Source organism: Scleropages formosus, chromosome 6, assembly GCF_900964775.1.
Source record: "Scleropages formosus chromosome 6, fSclFor1.1, whole genome shotgun sequence".
In the NCBI taxonomy this organism is placed as follows: Eukaryota; Metazoa; Chordata; class Actinopteri; order Osteoglossiformes; family Osteoglossidae; genus Scleropages; species Scleropages formosus.
Window position 1 is genome coordinate 605,295 of NC_041811.1, and position 18,807 is coordinate 624,101.

Consider the following 18,807-nt stretch of genomic DNA (forward strand, 5'->3'; position numbering starts at 1 on the left):
ACTAGTGCTCCATGGAAAAACTGCATTGTGTTTTGCTAGCCAGGTGAACTCCAGTATCAAAGGGGTATCGGGGGACCGAATCAGAAAGAACGAGAGATCCTCAAAATGACAAGCCCCCACATGCACACGTAATGCCTCGGTCTGTCGTTCCACCACCCCCGGTGCCCAACGGCTGTTCATCCAGGGCACTAATTCGTTGGGTGATATCACACACTTTCACGAAGATGCCCTGTCATTGAGCAAAGCCTGCATCTATGAAGCAACTGTCAGCCCCAGAGTCTATTAACGCCCGTGTCTGTACCCGGGCGGTTCCCCAACACATCTCTATTGGCACCATCAACTGGGCATCTGAGCAATGTGGGGCACTTACTTTCAATCTCTGATGGGGGCTCCTGGTCGGTTGTCTGGCGGGGCAGTTGGCTCTGAAGCGCCCGGACCCTCCACAATACAGTCACAAGCGGCCCTGGATTTGCCGCTGTCTCTCCTCGGGGGTCAGGTGTCCTTGGCCTAGTTGCATGGGTTCCACATGGTGCCACGGGGGGATCCATGAGGGGTAACCGAGGGCACAGCCCTTGGTCCCGCGGGAGGGTGTCGATCGTCACGGCCATTTCAGTGAACTGGTCCAATGTCCAGTCTTCCCTACCGTAGGCAAATTCAACTTGTATACACAGGTGCAGACTGTACCTGAATGAGGCCAGGAGGGCGGCTTGGTTCCAGCCACATAGTTCCCTCAGGTTCCTGAATTCCAAGGAATACGCCACCGCGGTCCGACTGCCTTCCAGAGGGTCATCAGTCAGTTGCTGGCAGCATGAGCCGAGAGCAGGTGGTGAAACACTGCCTGAAATTGTTTCCAGAAGTGTTCGTATGTAGCGGCCTCGCGTTTGTGCCAAATGTCTGTTGCCCAATCCAGCGCAGGTCTGGTCAGCAAAGAAATCAGGTATGTGTATGTAATATAGCTAGCGTCTGTCTAATTGATGTGCGGCTGGCTCGCAAACACTAGCTTGCACTGGAGGAGAAATCCCTGGCACTTTGCAAGGGAGCTGTCATACCGGTCTGGTGTGGCCAGTTGGGGGACCGTTGCAGGTACGTTCACGCAAAGGGTGCTGCCAAAGTGGCGCTGGGAGCTTCCCCAGCCACCGCCGCCATTTCAGGGGTGTTCCCCTGGGTGCATTCAGCGACCAGCTATGCTCATATGAAGCCCTGGAGTGTCTCTAGGACCTGCCACAGGGTCTGCTCGTGGAAGCCGAGCAATACCCCCTGCACAGACACCGCCTTCTGCAGGTGCTCCATTTCCTCTGGGTCCGTTAAGAAGGCAGAATCTTCTGTCACAGTCAGGGACGGGAGGTAGGAGGTTCGCACCCAAGTGCGGGTGAGGTCATCCCAGATCCAATCCAACACACGGAGGCGGATGAAATCGGTGGTCAGGGACAGGTGTCAGTCGATCGAGATGCAAATGTTGTTAAGAGGGCAATACAGTACTCAGAACAAGGGAAAAGCAAGCAGAGGTCAGAAGCCCGGTAATCATGAGAATGAGGAATAGGGTGCAAGGGATGAAATATTGAATTTGGAAGGCAGGGCATTGCAAGATTCCACAACATTGTGCCGGGATGGCGCTGCCTGGCCTTAATTACAGTCAGGTGCAGCTGCTTGGCTTGTGGGTCTGACACAGTCACATTTTTAAAATGTTGTTAAATATCAAATATTATTAAAACATGAAAATCAATATTCAAATACTTTTAACAAGCAAAAATCCCTCTCTTCCTCAGCTGCCAGATGGGACTCTTCCCCCCAGCCCCAAAAAACTGAACCCAGGGAGAGACCCTTATCACACAAAGCAAGCTGGACTCCGGGGTGTGTGTGTGTGTGTGGATCTAACAACGGGATCTTTTATTATCAAGGAGCAAAGGTCCAAACAAAACTTGTGGTCGAGGACAGGCGTGGGTGAATCCAATGTACAAGCAGGATTCTGCAGGAGAATCCCAGGATGCGGTCAACAAGGCAAAGTAAAGGTCAGAAGCCGTGGATAACCAAAACAGGGATGAGAAGATGGGCGAGGGACCAAAGAGGAAGAGGCACGGAGAGGGACAGGTAAGGTCAGTGGGTCGTATCGAGAGTGCAGGAGGAACGGTGGTCTCAACGAGATTCCGCAACCAGGGAGTGCTGGTGTGCCTTCTCTTATACTCCACTGCTCTGATTACAACCAGGTGTGGGTGTCCAGGACGAGGTTGTGAGCATGGCAACCCCATCCGAGATAGACCAATAATCAATAAACTGGAATGATCCGGTATTACTAGGGAGGAGTGGGATCATCTTGGCTCTTTCAGGGAGTTGCAGGCTTCCCTAGTACAGTTGCGGTGACTGACCCAACATCCCTCCAGCATCTCTTCTTTCTGCTGGGACTGTTAAGAAGTCCTGTGCACTGACCATATGACTGGAAGTACTTGACTCTTACTCAGTCAGTGAACCCACAAATGTCTCCACTGAACGTGAGCTGACCACACTCTGGCTTCAGACAACCGCTCGCTTATCTTAGACCCCAACATGGCTCTCTTTTAGAGGGAAATCTGGAACAACCCTCCCCCCTCATCCTTCCCTAGATACATTAGCTCCCTTTATTGAATATATTTATATCTTCCACCCCATACCAACCTAAACACATCATTCACAAACCCTTTCCACATATTGCTGAGAATTGGGAGAATATGGGTAAAGTAAAGTAACGCAAAAAGGATAACCGCCTTTAATAGAAGCACCTTACCAGGAAGGACAAGGACCTTTCCTTCCACAGCCTCATCTTCTGCCTGGCTGCCATTAATCGTTCCTCCCAGTTGGGAGTTTGGATTGGATTATGCGTTAGAAAATAAATGGAGTCGACAAAAATAAAAACCCCATTTTTGGAAAATCTGGGGTATTTTTTTAAAATGCAGTATAAACAAAAATATGTGATTTGTTAATTCTCACACATCACCCGAAACTGCTGGCCCCGTGCGGGGTTGCCAGGAGCCGGAGCCTAACCCAGCAACGGAGAGGGAGGGGACACACCCAGGATGGGATGCCAGTCTGTTACAAGGCACCCCAAGTGGGACTTGAATCCTATACCCACTGGAGAGCAGGACCTGTTCAAACTTGCTGCGCCAACCCCCCCTTGTTAATTCTCTTGAACCTTTATTTAACTGACAAAAGTACAAACAAAAGATTTTCTGTGTTTTCGCTGAACACCTGAATTGTATTTTGTATATATAAACAAATATAGAATTTAATGCCTGCAACACACTAAAAAAAGTTGGGACAGGGGCATGTTTACCACTGTGTTACATCACATGGTCACATCATTTGGGAAGTGAGGATACTAATTGTTGTAGTTTTGCAAATGGAGTCTTTACCCATTCTTGCTTGATACAAGACTTAAGCTGCTCAACAGTCCATGGTTGTCATTGTCTGATTCTCTGCTTTGTGATGTGCCATATATTTTCAGTAGGAGACAGATCTGGACTGCTGGCAGGCCACTCAAGCACATGCACTTTTTGTCCACAAAGCCACCTTGTTGTAGCACATCCAGAATGAAGCCTGGCATTGTCTTCCTGAAATAACCATTGACTTCCTGGGAAAAGATGTTGCCTTGATGGTGGTATATGTCCCTCCAAAATCCCAATATACGCCTGCGCGTAAATGGTACCTTCACACATACGCAAGTCACCCATGCCGTGGGCACTGATGCACCCCCATACCATCACAGATGCTGGCTTTTGCACCTTTCACTGATAACAGTTTCATCTTTGGCTCAGAGAACTCAATGTCCATTTTTCCCGAAAACAAGCTGAAATGTGGACTTATCTGACCACAGCACATGTTTCCACTGCCTTTCAGTCCATCTGCAATGAGTTCAGCCCCAGAGAACTTTGTGGTGTTTCTGCGTAGAATTGATGTATGGCTTTCTCCTTGTGTAATAGACTTTCAGGTTTTCTTTTACCCGTTACCAGATTTCTGTGGGTGTCACAACAGTATAAAGAAAGACTGTAACACGCCGAGGCAGCCAGAAAGGGGGTGGAGTCGGAGGGAAGCCAGCCGCAGCTGGGACTGATTACAGCCTCTGTTTCTTCCCCCGACCTCGACCCCGCCCTTGCCCTTGAGCCCGTGGACGGCACGGCCGAGCTCAAAGCACCCCCATGGTCTACCTGTTCCCGGTTCCCAGTTCCCCCTTCCCCCCTCCTCCCCAGCACTTCCCTAAATAAAGGTCATCAGTAGGCGAGCACCTTACCTGTTCAGCCATGTCTGTTGCTAAGACATAGAAACTGTCAAAGACACAAATACTTTGCATGAAATAAAAATAACGAAACTAGAAACCAAACCGCAAGAACTGGAACGATACCAAATAAAAGGGAACTTACGTCTCTATTGCCTAATAGAACAAGAAAAGGAGAACATTTGAGAAAAGCGTGACAAGCAAGGAGTCGGGTGAGGCAAAGATGCAGTAAGGAAGCGCAGAGGGGACTGTTGTGTCAAGATTCTGTAACCTGGGAGTGGTGTGTGGCTTCCTTTATACTTGCCCCTGCTGATACCTGCCACAGTCATCTTTATGTCGATAGCTGTCAACAATGGCTGAAGGCATCCCTGCTTCAGACAGGAATGATGATATCAAGGAAGGTGAGCTATTATAATAACACATTTAACCTGTGAAAATCGGGCAGAACTTTAGTGATTTTTTAAAATCTGACTATTCCTCCTTTCTTCTGAGCAAAAATACTTTAATAGACCAGTTTTACTTCCTTTTTAAAATTAGTTGGCACTTTCCAAATGAATCTTAAAAGTGAGGCACACAACAGTAAATTAAAGGCACAACAGAGAGAAACATTAGATAAATTGACATAAACACTGAACCCTAGCTTGTTTCCTTATTTTAAACCTTAATGATTGACCATTTTCCCTCCTCCATTCCAGGTGTCCAGTATGTGAACAGTAATAGAGCTGATCTCATTCAGTGTGTTGTGGAGGTCATGCCCATCGCTGATGAGCTGCTGCAGAGTAACATGATCCACAAGGAGACATACAGTAAACTGAGGAGTGTTGGGACCAGTCAGGACAAGATGAGAGAATTGTACATTGCCCTGGATTCTGGAGGTGACAGAGTGAAATCTGCCTTTTACACATCACTGAAGAAGAACTGTCCTCATCTGATTATGGATTCTGCCTCTACAGGTGACATAGTGTTATTGTGTGTGAACATTAAAACATTTCCACCTCATTCTGTACTGTCTGTGTGGGACTTGTGAAGGACTTGCAGTGTTTTCTGTTTATATTTTCTCCTTTTTCCTATAGCTGAAACTACAATAAGATTCCATGATGATAATGGCTTTGTGGGTAAGTGTGTGTGTGTCACTGTGAAAATACAGACATTAAGACTAGAATCAGATGGTCTGTAATTTGTCTTAGACTTGTTTTTTATTCTGTAGCTGAAAGCCAGAAAACAGCTCAAGATGATCTGAAAGACAGCCTCAGAAAGAAATATGAATGCATATTTGAAGGAGTGGCTCTGCATGGAAATAAAATCTACATTAACAATATCTATACGGAGCTGTACATAACTGAGTGGAAAAATGAAGGAGTCAATACTGAACACGAGGTGCGGCAGATTGAGACTAAATCCAGGAGTCAAGCCACAGAAGAGACCATAATCTTTTGCAATGACATTTTTAGATGCTTGACCGGTCAAAATAAATCAGTGAGAACTGTGCTGACAAAGGGCATTGCTGGTATTGGAAAGACAGTCTCTGTGCAGAAGTTTGTCCTTGACTGGGCAGAGGGAAGAGCAAATCCTGACATTCAGTTAATGTTTGTACTTCCTTTTCGGGAGCTCAACTTGATAAAAGACAAACAATACAGTCTTCTTGGGCTATTTCATTATTTCCATCCGGAAATTAAAGACAAATTATTGAGTGAGAAGGATATAAAGCAGAAAACAGTGATAATATTTGATGGTCTAGATGAAAACCAAATTCCACTGAATTTTGATAGTATGAATTCTTGCGATGAAGCAGAACCAACATCAGTGGATGTGCTAATAACCAATTTAATTAAAGGCAACCTGCTTCCCTCTGCTCTCCTGTGGATAACCTCCCGGCCAGCAGCAGTCGGTCAGATCCCCGGAGAGTATATTGACCAGATGACGGAGATACGAGGGTTTAATGATCCTCAGAAAGAGGAGTACTTCAGGAAGAGGTTCAGTGATCAGGACCTGGCCAACAGGATCATCTCTCATACGAAGACATCGAGGAGTCTCTACATTATGTGTCATATTCCAATCTTCTGCTGGATTTCAGCCATTGTTCTTGAGCAGATATTGGGAAAAGACAACAGAGGAGAAACTCCCACGACTCTCACACAAATGTACACATGCTTCCTTCTCATTCAGACTGGCATGATGATGAAAAAGTATTCACTGCAAAGAGAGAAACAAATGATAATGAAACTGGGCAAACTGGCTTTTAACCAACTGCAAAGGGGAAACCTAATATTTTATGAAGAGGATCTGAACACATGTGGGATTGATGTCACAAATGCTTCAGTGTACTCCGGGTTGTGCACGCAGATTTTTAAGACAGAAGATTTAATGGTTCAGAGGATCGTGTACAGCTTTGTGCATTTGAGCATCCAGGAGTTTCTTGCTGCTTTATTTGTGTCTGATACATATAGAGAGCACAAAAAGAATCTGCTTGACCAAAGTCATTTTAGAAGGTTTAAATGGTTGTTCCAAAGGAAGAACTTATACCATTTGCATAAGAGTGCAGTGGACAAGGTCTTGGAGAGTAATAATGGACACCTGGACCTCTTTCTCCGCTTCCTGCTTGGCATCTCACTGGAGTCCAACCAGAGTCTGTTAAAAGGACTGCTGACACAGACAGAGGGAAACTCAGAGAGTATTGAGAGCACAGTGAAGTACATTAAGAAGAAGATCAAGGACGAACCTCCTCCTGAACGATCCATGAACTTGTTCCACTGTCTGAATGAGCTGAATGACAACACTCTGGTGGAGGAAATCCAAAGATATCTCAACTCAGGAGATATGTCAGCACAGCAGCTCTCACCTGGTCAATGGTCAGCTCTTGTCTTTGTTTTACTGACATCAAGAGAGGAGCACGATGTGTTTGACCTGAAGAAGTACACCAGATCAGATGAAGGGCTGCTGAGACTGATGCCTGTGGTCCAGTTCTCCAGAAGAGCTCTGTAAGTATTTCAGAGAAGGGTCCAGAAGTAATCTGGAACAATGACGATCCAGCAGCTATTATTGAACCAGCAGTTATCTATAGGGTCCTGCACATGGTTAGTATGTAGCTGGTAGAACAGCAGTCAATTGTACATGATGATAATAAGGTATGGGTACCGCCTTCTGCCTTGCGCCCAGTGGTTCCTGGATAGGCTTCATGCCGCTGTGATCCAGATTAGGATAAGCGGTTCATCAACATGGATGGATGGCTGGAGAGATGTGTCTACATGTGACCTACAGACTATTGATTCATTATATTCCAAATCAATCTAACTTTTCTGTCATCAGTACTGACATTCACACTCTTCTAACCTAGAGTTAAATCACTATGTCTTTACACAAGAAGTTCTATACTCATCTGAAATAATTTGCCTAAATTTAAAGCTGATTTTGCGTAATTTCTGAGCATGAGCTATGTTTAAATACCGAGCTGAATGTTTTGTCAAGGTTAAGTCTTCTGATTTCTTTGAGGAGCAATGTTTTAAGAACCTTATATTTTCATTCAAAGTCATTTGAAGTATTTGACCTTTCCAGACTTATTTGTATGTTCACTTGACCCATTCTGGAGGATTCCCTTACTCAAGGATATTACATCAGTATTCTATCTCTGTTGGTAATTGTTGTGCATCTGCCTGTGTGTTTCTGGTTTTTCAACATCAGGCACTTGATGCGAGGTGACAATGGATGATCAGGTGTCATTAAACAATATAACTATGATACATTAAAAATGCTGAAGATGGTGATGTTTGCTTATGATTATCAAGCTACAGCCATCCACAATTTATGAAATTAATCTGTTCCCAAAAACAGTCTAGATACTGAAGTTTCAGATAGTGAAAGCCTGTTTCCCATTATCTGAAATGGAAAAAATAATAATGTGGTTCCAGCCCATTCGAAAACTCCAAACCAATTTTCGCAAATATCATTAACTCACTGTAAAAAAAGCTATATGACCATTAATGCATGATTTGAGCAAAATATAACATACACAAATAAAACATTTTATGGTCATCATACACTGAATGAGATAATTGTGTTTGTACAAACCCCATTTCCAGAAAAGGTGGGATATTTTCAAAAATGCAATTTAAAAAAGTATGTGTAATTCGTAAATTCTCTTGAACCTTTATTTAACTGACGAAAGTACAAAGATATTACTTTTAATGTTTTGGCTGACCAACTTGATTGTATTTTGTAAATATAAGCAAATTTCAAATCTGATGCCATCAACACACTCCAAAAAAGTTGGGACAGAGGTAAAATATAAGTGAAAGTTTATAGAATATTCAAGTAACACCATTTTGGAAGATTGCACAATAAGCAGGGGAACTGGTATCTGGTGAGGGTTTCATGACTGAGTCTAAAAGGAGTATCCACCGAAGACACAGTCTTTGCAGACAAGGATGGCTCGTGGCTCACCACTTTGTGCCAGACTTCATGAGAGAATTGTCAGTCAGTTCAAAAAGAACATTTCTCAATGCAGGATTGCAAAGGATTTAGGTCTTTCACCATCTACAGCACATAATATTCATGTAACTGTGAAAAGATTCATGGATTCCGGAGAAATCTCAATGTGTGAATGGCAAGGCATGACCTTCGAACTGTTAGATGGCATTACATGAGAAACCGTCATGCTACTGTGACAAATATAGCCACATGGGCTCGGGAGTACTTCAGCAAACCACTGTTTACTTAACACAGTCTGCTGCTGCATTCAGAAATGCAACCTGAAACTCTATTATGCAAGGAGGAAAACATACATCAGGTCTATGCTGAGATCTCTGGGCCTGAGCTCATCTCAGATGGACTGAAACGTCATGGAAATGTGTGCCGTGGTCGGATGAGTCCACGTTTCAGCTTGTTTTCAGGAAAAATGGATGTTGAGTTCTCTGTGCCAAAGACAACAAGAACCATCCAGACTGTTAGCAGTGAAAGGTGCAAAAGCCAGCATCTGTGATGGTATGGGGGTCCGTCAGTGCCCACAGCATGGGTGACTTGCATATGTGTGAAGGTACCATTTATGCGCAGGCGTATATTGGGATTTTAGAGAGGCATACAGTATGCTGCCATCAAGACAACATCTTTTCCCAGGAAGTCAATGGTTATTTAAGCAAGACAATGCCAGGCCTCATTCTGCACGTGCTACAACAGGGTGGCTTTGTGGACACAGAGTGCATGTGCTTGAGTGGCCTGCCAGCAGTCCAGATCTGTCTCCTATTGACAATGTATGGTACATCACAAAGAAGAGAATCAGACAATGACAACCATGGACTGTTGAGCAGTTGAAGTCTTGTATCAAGCAAAAATGGGCAAAAATTCTACTTGCAAAACTAGAAAAATTAGTATCCTCACTTCCAAAATGATTAAAAACTGTATTTAAAAAGAAAGGTGATGTAACAGAGTGGTAAACTGTCCCAACTTTTTTTGAATGTGTTGAAGGCATCAGATTCTGAATTTGTTTATATATATAAAATATAGTCAAGTTGGTCAGTGAAAACATTGAAAATCTTTTCTTTGTACTTTTGTCAGTTAAAGAAATTCTAATTTAAATTACACACACACACACACACACATTTTCAGAACCGCTTGTCCCAGACAGGGTCGCAGGGAACCAGAGCCTACCCGGCAACACAGGGCGTAAGGCCGGAGGGGAAGGGGACACACCCAGGACGGGACGCCAGTCCGTCGCAAGGCACCCCAAATGGGACTCGAACCCCAGACCCACTGGAGAGCAGGACTTGGCCCAACCCACTGCACCACCGCACCCCCTATCAACCATTAAGTAATGAAATTTAAATAAATAAATGTAGATAACAATTTAAAGCAGAAAAACCTGGTAAATTATTAGAATGAGCAGTTACTGTAACTCACTAAGTGAATAGAATAGTGGCAAACTTTAAATTCATTCACACATTTTCACTAACTACTCATTTTGAACAGGGTTGTGGTGGACTGGAGCCTATCCCAAAGTCACTGACTGTTACTGTCAATCAGTCCTAGGGGAGCTACACACACACACACACACACACACACACACACACACACACACACACATACACTGAAAGAACATGCAGACCACACACACTGACTGAGACCTATGCATGAAGAGCTCAAGTGGTGTGAGGCAGCAGTGCTGCTCACTGTGCAATCATGCCACACTCTCACCACCCAAGAATTATAGAATATGGAAATAGTCTCATTGTTTCATTTACAGTATTCAGGATTTTACAGCAACAGTTGCTGATCTTATGTTAAGAAAGCTTAAAATATACACATTTACATGACATTTATTCATTTAGCAGATGCTTTTCTTCAAAGCGACATACATCTCATAATGTACGTAGACAACACACACACACACACACACTTTCTGAACCACTTGTCCCATATGGGGTCGCGGCAAACTGGAGCCTACCCGGCAACACAGGGTGTAAGGCCAGAGGGGGTGGGGACACACCCAGGACGGGACACCAGTCCGCTGCAAGGCACCCCAAGAGAGACTCGAACCCCAGACCCACCAGAGAGCAGAACCCGGTCCAACCCACTGCGCCACCACGCCCCCTCTATGCAGACAATCATGTCCCAAACTTTCTCAACTGGCAGCTAAAAATAATATTTGTTCCTATTTAGGCTGAAACAGTGTGGACTGACAGAGAGATGCTGTGAAGCTCTGGCCTCAGTTCTCACCTCAAACTCCTGTTCACACCTGAGAGAGTTAGACCTGAGTGACAATGACCTGCAGGATTCAGGAGTGAAGAAACTCTCTGCTGGACTGGAGAACAAACACTGTAAACTGGAGACACTGAAGTTAGTACGAATGGGGAATAAACACTGTCCATGATCAGTAATGTCAGTGATAAGACAGTGTTCAGTGTGTGTCTCTTCCTGCAGACTGTCACTGTGTCGAGTCACAGAGGGAGGCTGTGCTTCTCTGGCTTCAGCTCTGCGTTCAAACCCCTGTTCACACCTGAGAGAACTGGATCTGAGCTACAATCACCCAGGAGACTCAGGAGTGAAGCTGCTCTGTGATCTACTGGAGGATCCACACTGTAAACTGGAGACACTGCAGTAAGTGCTGTGTGTGTGTGTGTGTGTGTGTGTGTGTGTGTGTGTTTACTGCTAACCCTCATACATGTCACAGGGCTCTGAGTTTCCACACACACTTCATAGACAGGCTGTGTGTATCTTTCAGTTACTCTGTGTCCTTCTGCTTCTCCTACAGTGTGGACCATAGTGGACAGTGCAGGATCAGACCAGGACCAAGGAAATGTAAGTGTTGTAATGAAGTAAGTTGTACTGAACAGTTGCTTTGAGATCAGGATGACAGTGTGTGACTCTTCCTCCTGCCTTTGTGACTGATGTGTTCTTCATCACTGCTGTGTCACTGATGTCAGGACACTTGGGAGTGTTTTCTGAAGGAGATCAGATCCACATCACTTGCTTACCCTGATGTTTATTCTATACACATATAACACTCTGTTGTCGATGAGCAGCAGCTGCTGGGCTGTATTTCCCCTCCAGCAAACACACTGTACTATGCTTTACAAATCACACACACACAGCTATTATATACATGAGTGAATTTTATGTTATCTACCTGTTTTCTTCATCTCAGCATTATGCTTTGTAATGTATTTTACTGTGAGGTGTGTGTAAGGTTCCTGTGTTGCAGGTGATCTTTTCAAGGTTCTGAAATAATGAGGCACAATAAGCCGAACAAGCTGGTTCACTGCAGTTTTCACCAAATGTTCTCCATCACAGATACACACACTTGCACATCTGTCCTGTGTATTTTTCTACTGCTCAACGTGTCTTATGTCCTTGTACAAGACACACAGGCCTTCCAAGGTCTTCTTCACCTTGTGGAGTTTTACCAGTAGCACAAACACACTGTTCCAGAAACTTCTACAGCAGCACATATCACAGACACACATGAAAAGCATACAGAGATAAATAATTAATAATATAATAGAAATAATAATAGGAGAAAAAGTCAATAGAGTTAAAATCGGAATCAATGTAATAGTCAAATAAATCATTTGTAATTAGATTAATAATTGTAAAAAATTTATGCACTTCAACACCTATGAATTGAATTTAACAGTAGAAAATAAATGGAAACTTATTACTGTCATATTTTTTCCTGGAGTTATTTGAATGCAAGTGCAGAGATTTTCTAGTAATCCAGAGCAAAGGTGAAACCTACATACAGCTGTGTGTGAGGACACATGGTGAGTTGAACACCGGTATGTTTCCGACTGTCAGCATCCTGCAAGCGGGTGCACAGTGGTGTAGTGGCATTGGCCTGTGGCTGCTCTCTGGGGCTCAAGTCCATCTTGGGTTGCCTTGTAATGGACTGGTGTCCCGTCCCCCAGTGTTAGCAGGTTAGGCTCTGGTTTGCTGCGACCCCCACTTGGAACGTGTGTGTGTGTGTCTGTGTGTCCCCTGCCAGGAGCCCTGGTGGTCGGTCTGAGAATTTTTCCAGGGTTGTGACCCCATGACCAGTGCACACTGACCTCTTTCATTTAGAGTGTTCTAGTGAGGTGTGTATTTAGGATTTACTAGGGTATTATCTCCAGGGGTTGTAACAATTACTGTAAAACTGTTCAATGTTTTATTTTGAGTTTGTGAAAGTCAATCTGCTGTGAATGCAGTTTTTTACTGTTGACACCTAGTTGTGTTCAGGATAAAATGGTTAAAGATAATAATTTTAGACATTCAGTGTACTGTAAGTTTTTAAATTCTTGTGAAGTAACTGTTTGAAAGTGTAAAGTATTGAAATTGTCCTGCCCATCAGTTTGCAGCGCTGCCTTATATTTACATACATGTAGTAACACAAAGTTAACACACACACACACACACACACACACACACACACACACACATTTTCAGAACCGCTTGTCCCTTACGGGGTCACGGGGAACCGGAGCCTACCCGGCAACACAGGGCGTAAGGCCAGAGGGGGAGGGGACACACCCAGGACGGGACGCCAGTCCGCCGCAAGGCACCCCAAGCGGGACTCGAACCCCAGACCCACTGGAGAGCAGGACTGTGGTCCAACCCACTGCGCCACCACGCCCCCCTCACAAAGTTAACAGTGAGAACTGAAAGTTCACTACAAAAACAAACTGTAATATGGTTTCATTTACATTTATTCATTCATGAGACACTTTTCTCCAAAGTGACATTGAGCTCAGAGAAAACAAATGTTCATCTGTAACCCGGTGACTGAATGATCACAGAAGGTCAGATGGAATTTCAGAGATATTTACTGTCCTGAGTTCCAACCAAATAATAAACTTCAATTATTGAAAAATGGAAATTTCCCAAAAAGGATATGTCACTAACATGTTATAAATAACCTGTAAGAATAAAAGAAGAACAATTAAAAATAAAATTAAATAATAATAAAAAATCATGTCAGTTTGTCTGATACAGATGCCACTGTTAGCCCACTCTCAGACAAAGGTGCCTGAGTGGGAGTGAACTGAAAAGTGATAAGGAGATCAGACGCGAGTTAGCGTGTAACCGGTTCCGGCGGTGGCTTCTCATCTCATCTTTTGACAGAACCAGAGGTTCCTTTTCACTGCCAAAGGCATTTACAGGATCTATTATTGAACAGCATTCACACACTGGTCAATTATAAACTGTTCCGCAACAACCGAGCAGAACACAGAAAAAAAAAAAGTTTTCGGGTGCCGTCTCTTTCCTTTCATACACCCAATTTTGAACCCACTACACCAATAGTAGTTTCACAGAGTTATATTAACAGAATTTGGTGAAATTTGTGTTTAATGTAGACATTTAACACTATTTTTACTGTGTTTTAACTGTGTCTCATCTGCAGACTACTGCCAGCTCGCACTGGACCCCAACACAGCAAACACACACCTGTATCTGTCTGAGGACAACAGGAAGGTGACATGGAGTGAAGAGAAACAGAAACATCCTCATCATCCAGACAGATTTGACTGTTGGCCCCAAGTTCTGTGTGTAGAGTGTGCGTCTGGTCGCGGTTACTGGGAGGTTCAGTGGACTGGAAATGGGGCTCAAATAGGAGTGACTTATAAAGGAATTGGGAGGAAAAGAAACATTATTGACTTTGTGCTTGGAAACAATGACAAGTCCTGGGTTCTGTCCTGTACTAATAAGAGATACACTGTCAGTCACAATAAGACACACACTGAAATACCTGTACCCCCCTCCTCCAGAGTAGGAGTGTATGTGGACTGTGTGTCCGGCGCTCTGTCCTTCTACAGCGTCTCCTCTGGTGAACTGACCCTTCTGTACAGGTTCACCTCCACATTCACTGAGCCCCTCTGTCCTGCATTTTGGGTTGGTGTGGATTCCTCAGTGTCCCTGTGTGAGATGGAATAGAAGATACCGGTATCCTGGGTCCGTTTTGGTTTATTACCAATGTTTTATTGTTGGTGTGATTTAGACTGGGATGTATTCATTTTGTTTGATTTTAATGTTTCATTCAGGGAGTGACTAACTCGCGGTAATAAACTTAATTACTAGCTGGATGAATAACAAACTGAAGCGGGACCCACTGATGGCGTTTATTGCTGGTCAAACTCTGCCTGAACTGTACAGCTGTTAACAACAGTGTTGTTAATAATCGCATACAATAAGACTTTCGAGCTAATTGCTCCAGGGTCTCTCGCTCGAACACATCACTTTCATCACCCAACATAGCGGAGAGCAGTGAACCGGAAACTGCACTCACTTCTCACAATGCACTGCTCTCTTAAAGACACAGTACACTAACATCATAACTTCCATATCCGTGTTTGTCCTAGTCAAGCAGTGCTGTGCGGACTGTGTGAGCTGCTGATGGAAAAGTAAATGAATAAATACATGGCGCCAGCACGAGGCAACGTGTTGATTGCTTCTCCTCGCAGACTTGTTAGTTTAGTGTGTATTATTTTGTTTGTGTCACTACTCCTCCAGCCAGTTTACTCTCTTATTTCTTATGACTGCCAAACACTTCTGCAAATGCGTGAAACAGTGCAATCAGGGGCAATTCTTAGCGTTAGAGAGCTGAACTCACTACCTTCGCTCTGCCGCCGTGGGCTACGACCTCCGATGCCCAGCATTTTCCTGTCCAACGTTGTCTTTGGACAACAAACTGGATGATCTGAGAGAGCGACAAATTCCGAAGAGACTTATGGAACTGCTGTGTTTTCTGTTTTACGGAGACGTGGCTCACCGCCAGCACATCGGACCATGTGGTCCAGCCCGAGGGCTTCTCAATCTACCGTGCAGATCGGACTGGTTCATCGAGGAAAAAGAGAGGAGAGCAGAAGATTTCATCTTCCTCCAATTCTCTTATTCAGGCTCTTGCAAGGAGGGCACTAGCTTGCTGGTCATATAGTCGCCTTAATTCCGCCTTTAGTTCCGCTTCTCTGTCACTATTAAAATCTTTCCCATTATTATGGTGGGCATAGAGCTTTCCCAACTTTTCCTACACTTTCCAAATAGCTCTGCGAGATCGAGCTTTCCTACGAACACAATACTGCCTAGTAATAGTTTGCACCTTCGTTCTGGTGGCTTCCCACCAATCTGAAGCAGAGCTACAGAAAGGTTTGAGCTCCTACCATACCTTATAATGTTCATAAAAAAGGTCTCTATACTCTTTCTCCTTCAAAACATCTACATCCAGTTTCCAGTACCCAGGACCGTGCAACGGGGCCTCTATGGAAACTGTAGCCTCCACCATCAAGCGGTCTATCGACCAGTAAGGAGAAAGATGAACCTGTTTAAAAACAACAGAGTTGGAAGATAAAATATAATCCAGGTGACTTTGTGCTCCTCTACTATTAGACCAGGTAATGCCCGGATGATTGGGGTTGTATACTCTAAAACCATCAGAAAGACCAAATCTGAGCATAAAATTTTTTAAATGTTTGATGCTAACACCCTCTTCACTCTCCAGATTATTAAATGTCTATTGCAGACACAAAAGGGGGGCCAAGTCTTCTAAAAGAGATATGTGGGATGTAGCCTCTACCAGAGCATAGACGCACATCGCACGGATGCGCTGTCACCCCCAGGTAGCATCCACTCCCAATACTCTACCCTGTAGAACAGTAAACGTGCTTACATTCTCAAAACTTCATTCACCAAAGAGAATGCCAACACCTGTAGAGTGGATGCCACCCACACTCCAGTATGATCTACCTTTCCTCCAACCCGAAGAGAAAACAGCCACATCCCGCTGGTCTTGAAAGTGGACTTCCTGTAAAAAACCTAACTGGAAGGCAGAGGATGCAAGCCTGTGAAACATCACTGCTCTTTTCAAAACATTCTTCAGTCCTCTGACATTTAAGGTTAAAATTTTAAAATCAGCCATGAAAGGAAGCAAATTAGAATAAGTTAACCTACCATAAGAACACACACACACATTTTCTGAACCGCTTGTCCCATTTGGGGTCACAGGGAGCCAGAGCCTAACCTGGCAACACAGGGTGTAAGGCTGGAGGGGGAGGGGACACACCCAGGACAGGACAGGACACCAGTCTGTCACAAGGCACCCCAAGCAGGACTCAAACCCCAGACCTACTGGAGAGTAGGACCCAGCCCAACCCACTGCACCACTCCGCCCCCCTAACCTACCATAAGAACACACACACACACACACACACACACACACACACACACACACACACACACACACACACACACACACACACACACACACACACACACACATTTTCGGAACCGCTTGTCCTATACGGGGTCGCGGGGAACCGGAGCCTACCAGACAACACAGGGCGCAAGGCCGGAGGGGGAGGGGACACACCCAGGATGGGATGCCAGTCCGCCGCAAGGCACCCCAAGCGGTACTCGAACCCCAGGCCCACCGGAGAGCAGGACTGCGCTCCAACCCACTGCGCCACCGCACCCCCCACCATAAGAACAATAAAACCCTATTAAAATTCATTAAAAACAAATTTAAAACAAATTCATTCCCCTCCTGACATTTCTATCATACTCTCAAAATCTACAGTAACATATGGCTGCTTATTAATATCCTCATTCTGGTCTGAATGAAGATGGGAGGTCATCATACTGTAGGGGGGTGCGGCCATAACCGGCCAATCCATATGACTTCCATCCCCTACCAGCAAAAATCGGTCTCGGTCCTCCTCTGTCTTTGCTGCTGACTTTTTCTCTTTCATGATCACCCCCTCCTCTTTTCTGCTCCTCTTGTATTCCTTTGGAGTAGGGCCTTTGCTCCTCTTCCTATTTGTTTCCTATGGGGTACTCTGGGCTTTGGTGAGCGAGGTCCTTGGGGTCACAAACATCAGGAGTTCCTTCTTTGCTCCTGACTCTGCTTGCACCTGCTCTTCAACAACATTAGGTTGGAAAAACTTCTCTTCCTCCCTTCCGCCAGACACCCGGCTCCCCGACATGGCATCGGCATAAGAGGGTTGCCTCTGAGAGCAGGTGCGGGCAAGATGATCTTCTGCCCCACAGATATTACACCTGCGCGGACCTTTATAGTCTTTAGCCATGTGTCCTCTCTCCAAACAATTACTGTACCGCATATTGGTGCACTCAGCCCCTGGATGCCCAAACCCCTGACACACCCAGCAGAAGGGTGGCTGGTTAGAGTAAAAAAGATAGCACTTGCTTGTGCCCAAATTAAAAGTAGCGGGTGGGTGGCGAAACCCATCAAAACCTTGTGGATCAGGGAGCAAACGGATCCAGAACTGTCTTTTCCCATTCCAGAACCCAAGTTTGTCCCTCATATCTTTATGGCCACGCAAAACTTCAACATACCTTTGTAAAAATTCTCATATCAACTCCGCCAAAATAAAAGGGTTAAAAACATGCACAGTCACTATGTGCTGGTTATTAACCCAACGGTTCTCGACATCATAAAATTTCAATCCAGGTTGATCAGCGAGGGTTCTGCAATTCTCAGTCATCTTTTTGGAACAAAGTTCTGTGGTTAAGGTGACATGAAAGAACCTTAGTGGGTTATTCCGTTGAATACAAATAACATCCTCCACAGTAAGACTGAGCAGACCCAAAATTACCTCTTTTATAAAGGTAAGTCGGTCATGGAAGTCTCTGTCTTCCTCTTGGGGTCTCCAGTAAAATCAGGCTGTGTTTTTCAATGGTCCTCCATCTGCTGCCCATATTCCATTTGGCGGAAAAGAAGTTCTGCCAGTGTCCATCATTCTTGCCCGTGATCCATCTGTGTTCTTCAGTGAGATTCCCATTGAAGGTTCCTTCCTTGCAGATGGAATTCTTCTTGGCAAAGGTTCCATATATATATATTAACATAAAACCAATAAAGGGTTCTAGAAAATTAAATCTCCAGTTCACCCCATGACAGTGGCGGTGATACCACCTACTGGACATGCATTAGGATTGCTGGGTTATCCAAAGAAAATAAAAGCCTTCCAGAGGCTAGAGGATCACCCTATGCCAGTGGCGGACAAGCCACCTACTGGTCAGGCCCTAGGATCACCTCTATCCCCTCTAAGCTCTGCAGCAGCACCTCGTGGCAAGAAAGTGAAAAACGATCTTAG

The 18,807-nt window shown here is 44.7% G+C and overlaps 1 protein-coding gene across 1 annotated transcript in view; it reads left to right on the forward strand.

The window, feature by feature from the left end:
- Positions 1–4,595: 4,595 nt before the first annotated feature.
- Positions 4,596–18,807, forward strand: part of LOC108931913 (NACHT, LRR and PYD domains-containing protein 12-like) — a 324,390-nt gene continuing 310,178 nt past the window's right edge. The window contains 6 exon segments of the mRNA XM_029252810.1: positions 4,596–4,644; positions 4,939–5,095; positions 5,273–5,358; positions 5,451–7,221; positions 10,892–11,068; positions 11,153–11,329. Of these exon segments, the coding sequence (XP_029108643.1) occupies positions 4,596–4,644; positions 4,939–5,095; positions 5,273–5,358; positions 5,451–7,221; positions 10,892–11,068; positions 11,153–11,329 (2,417 nt within the window).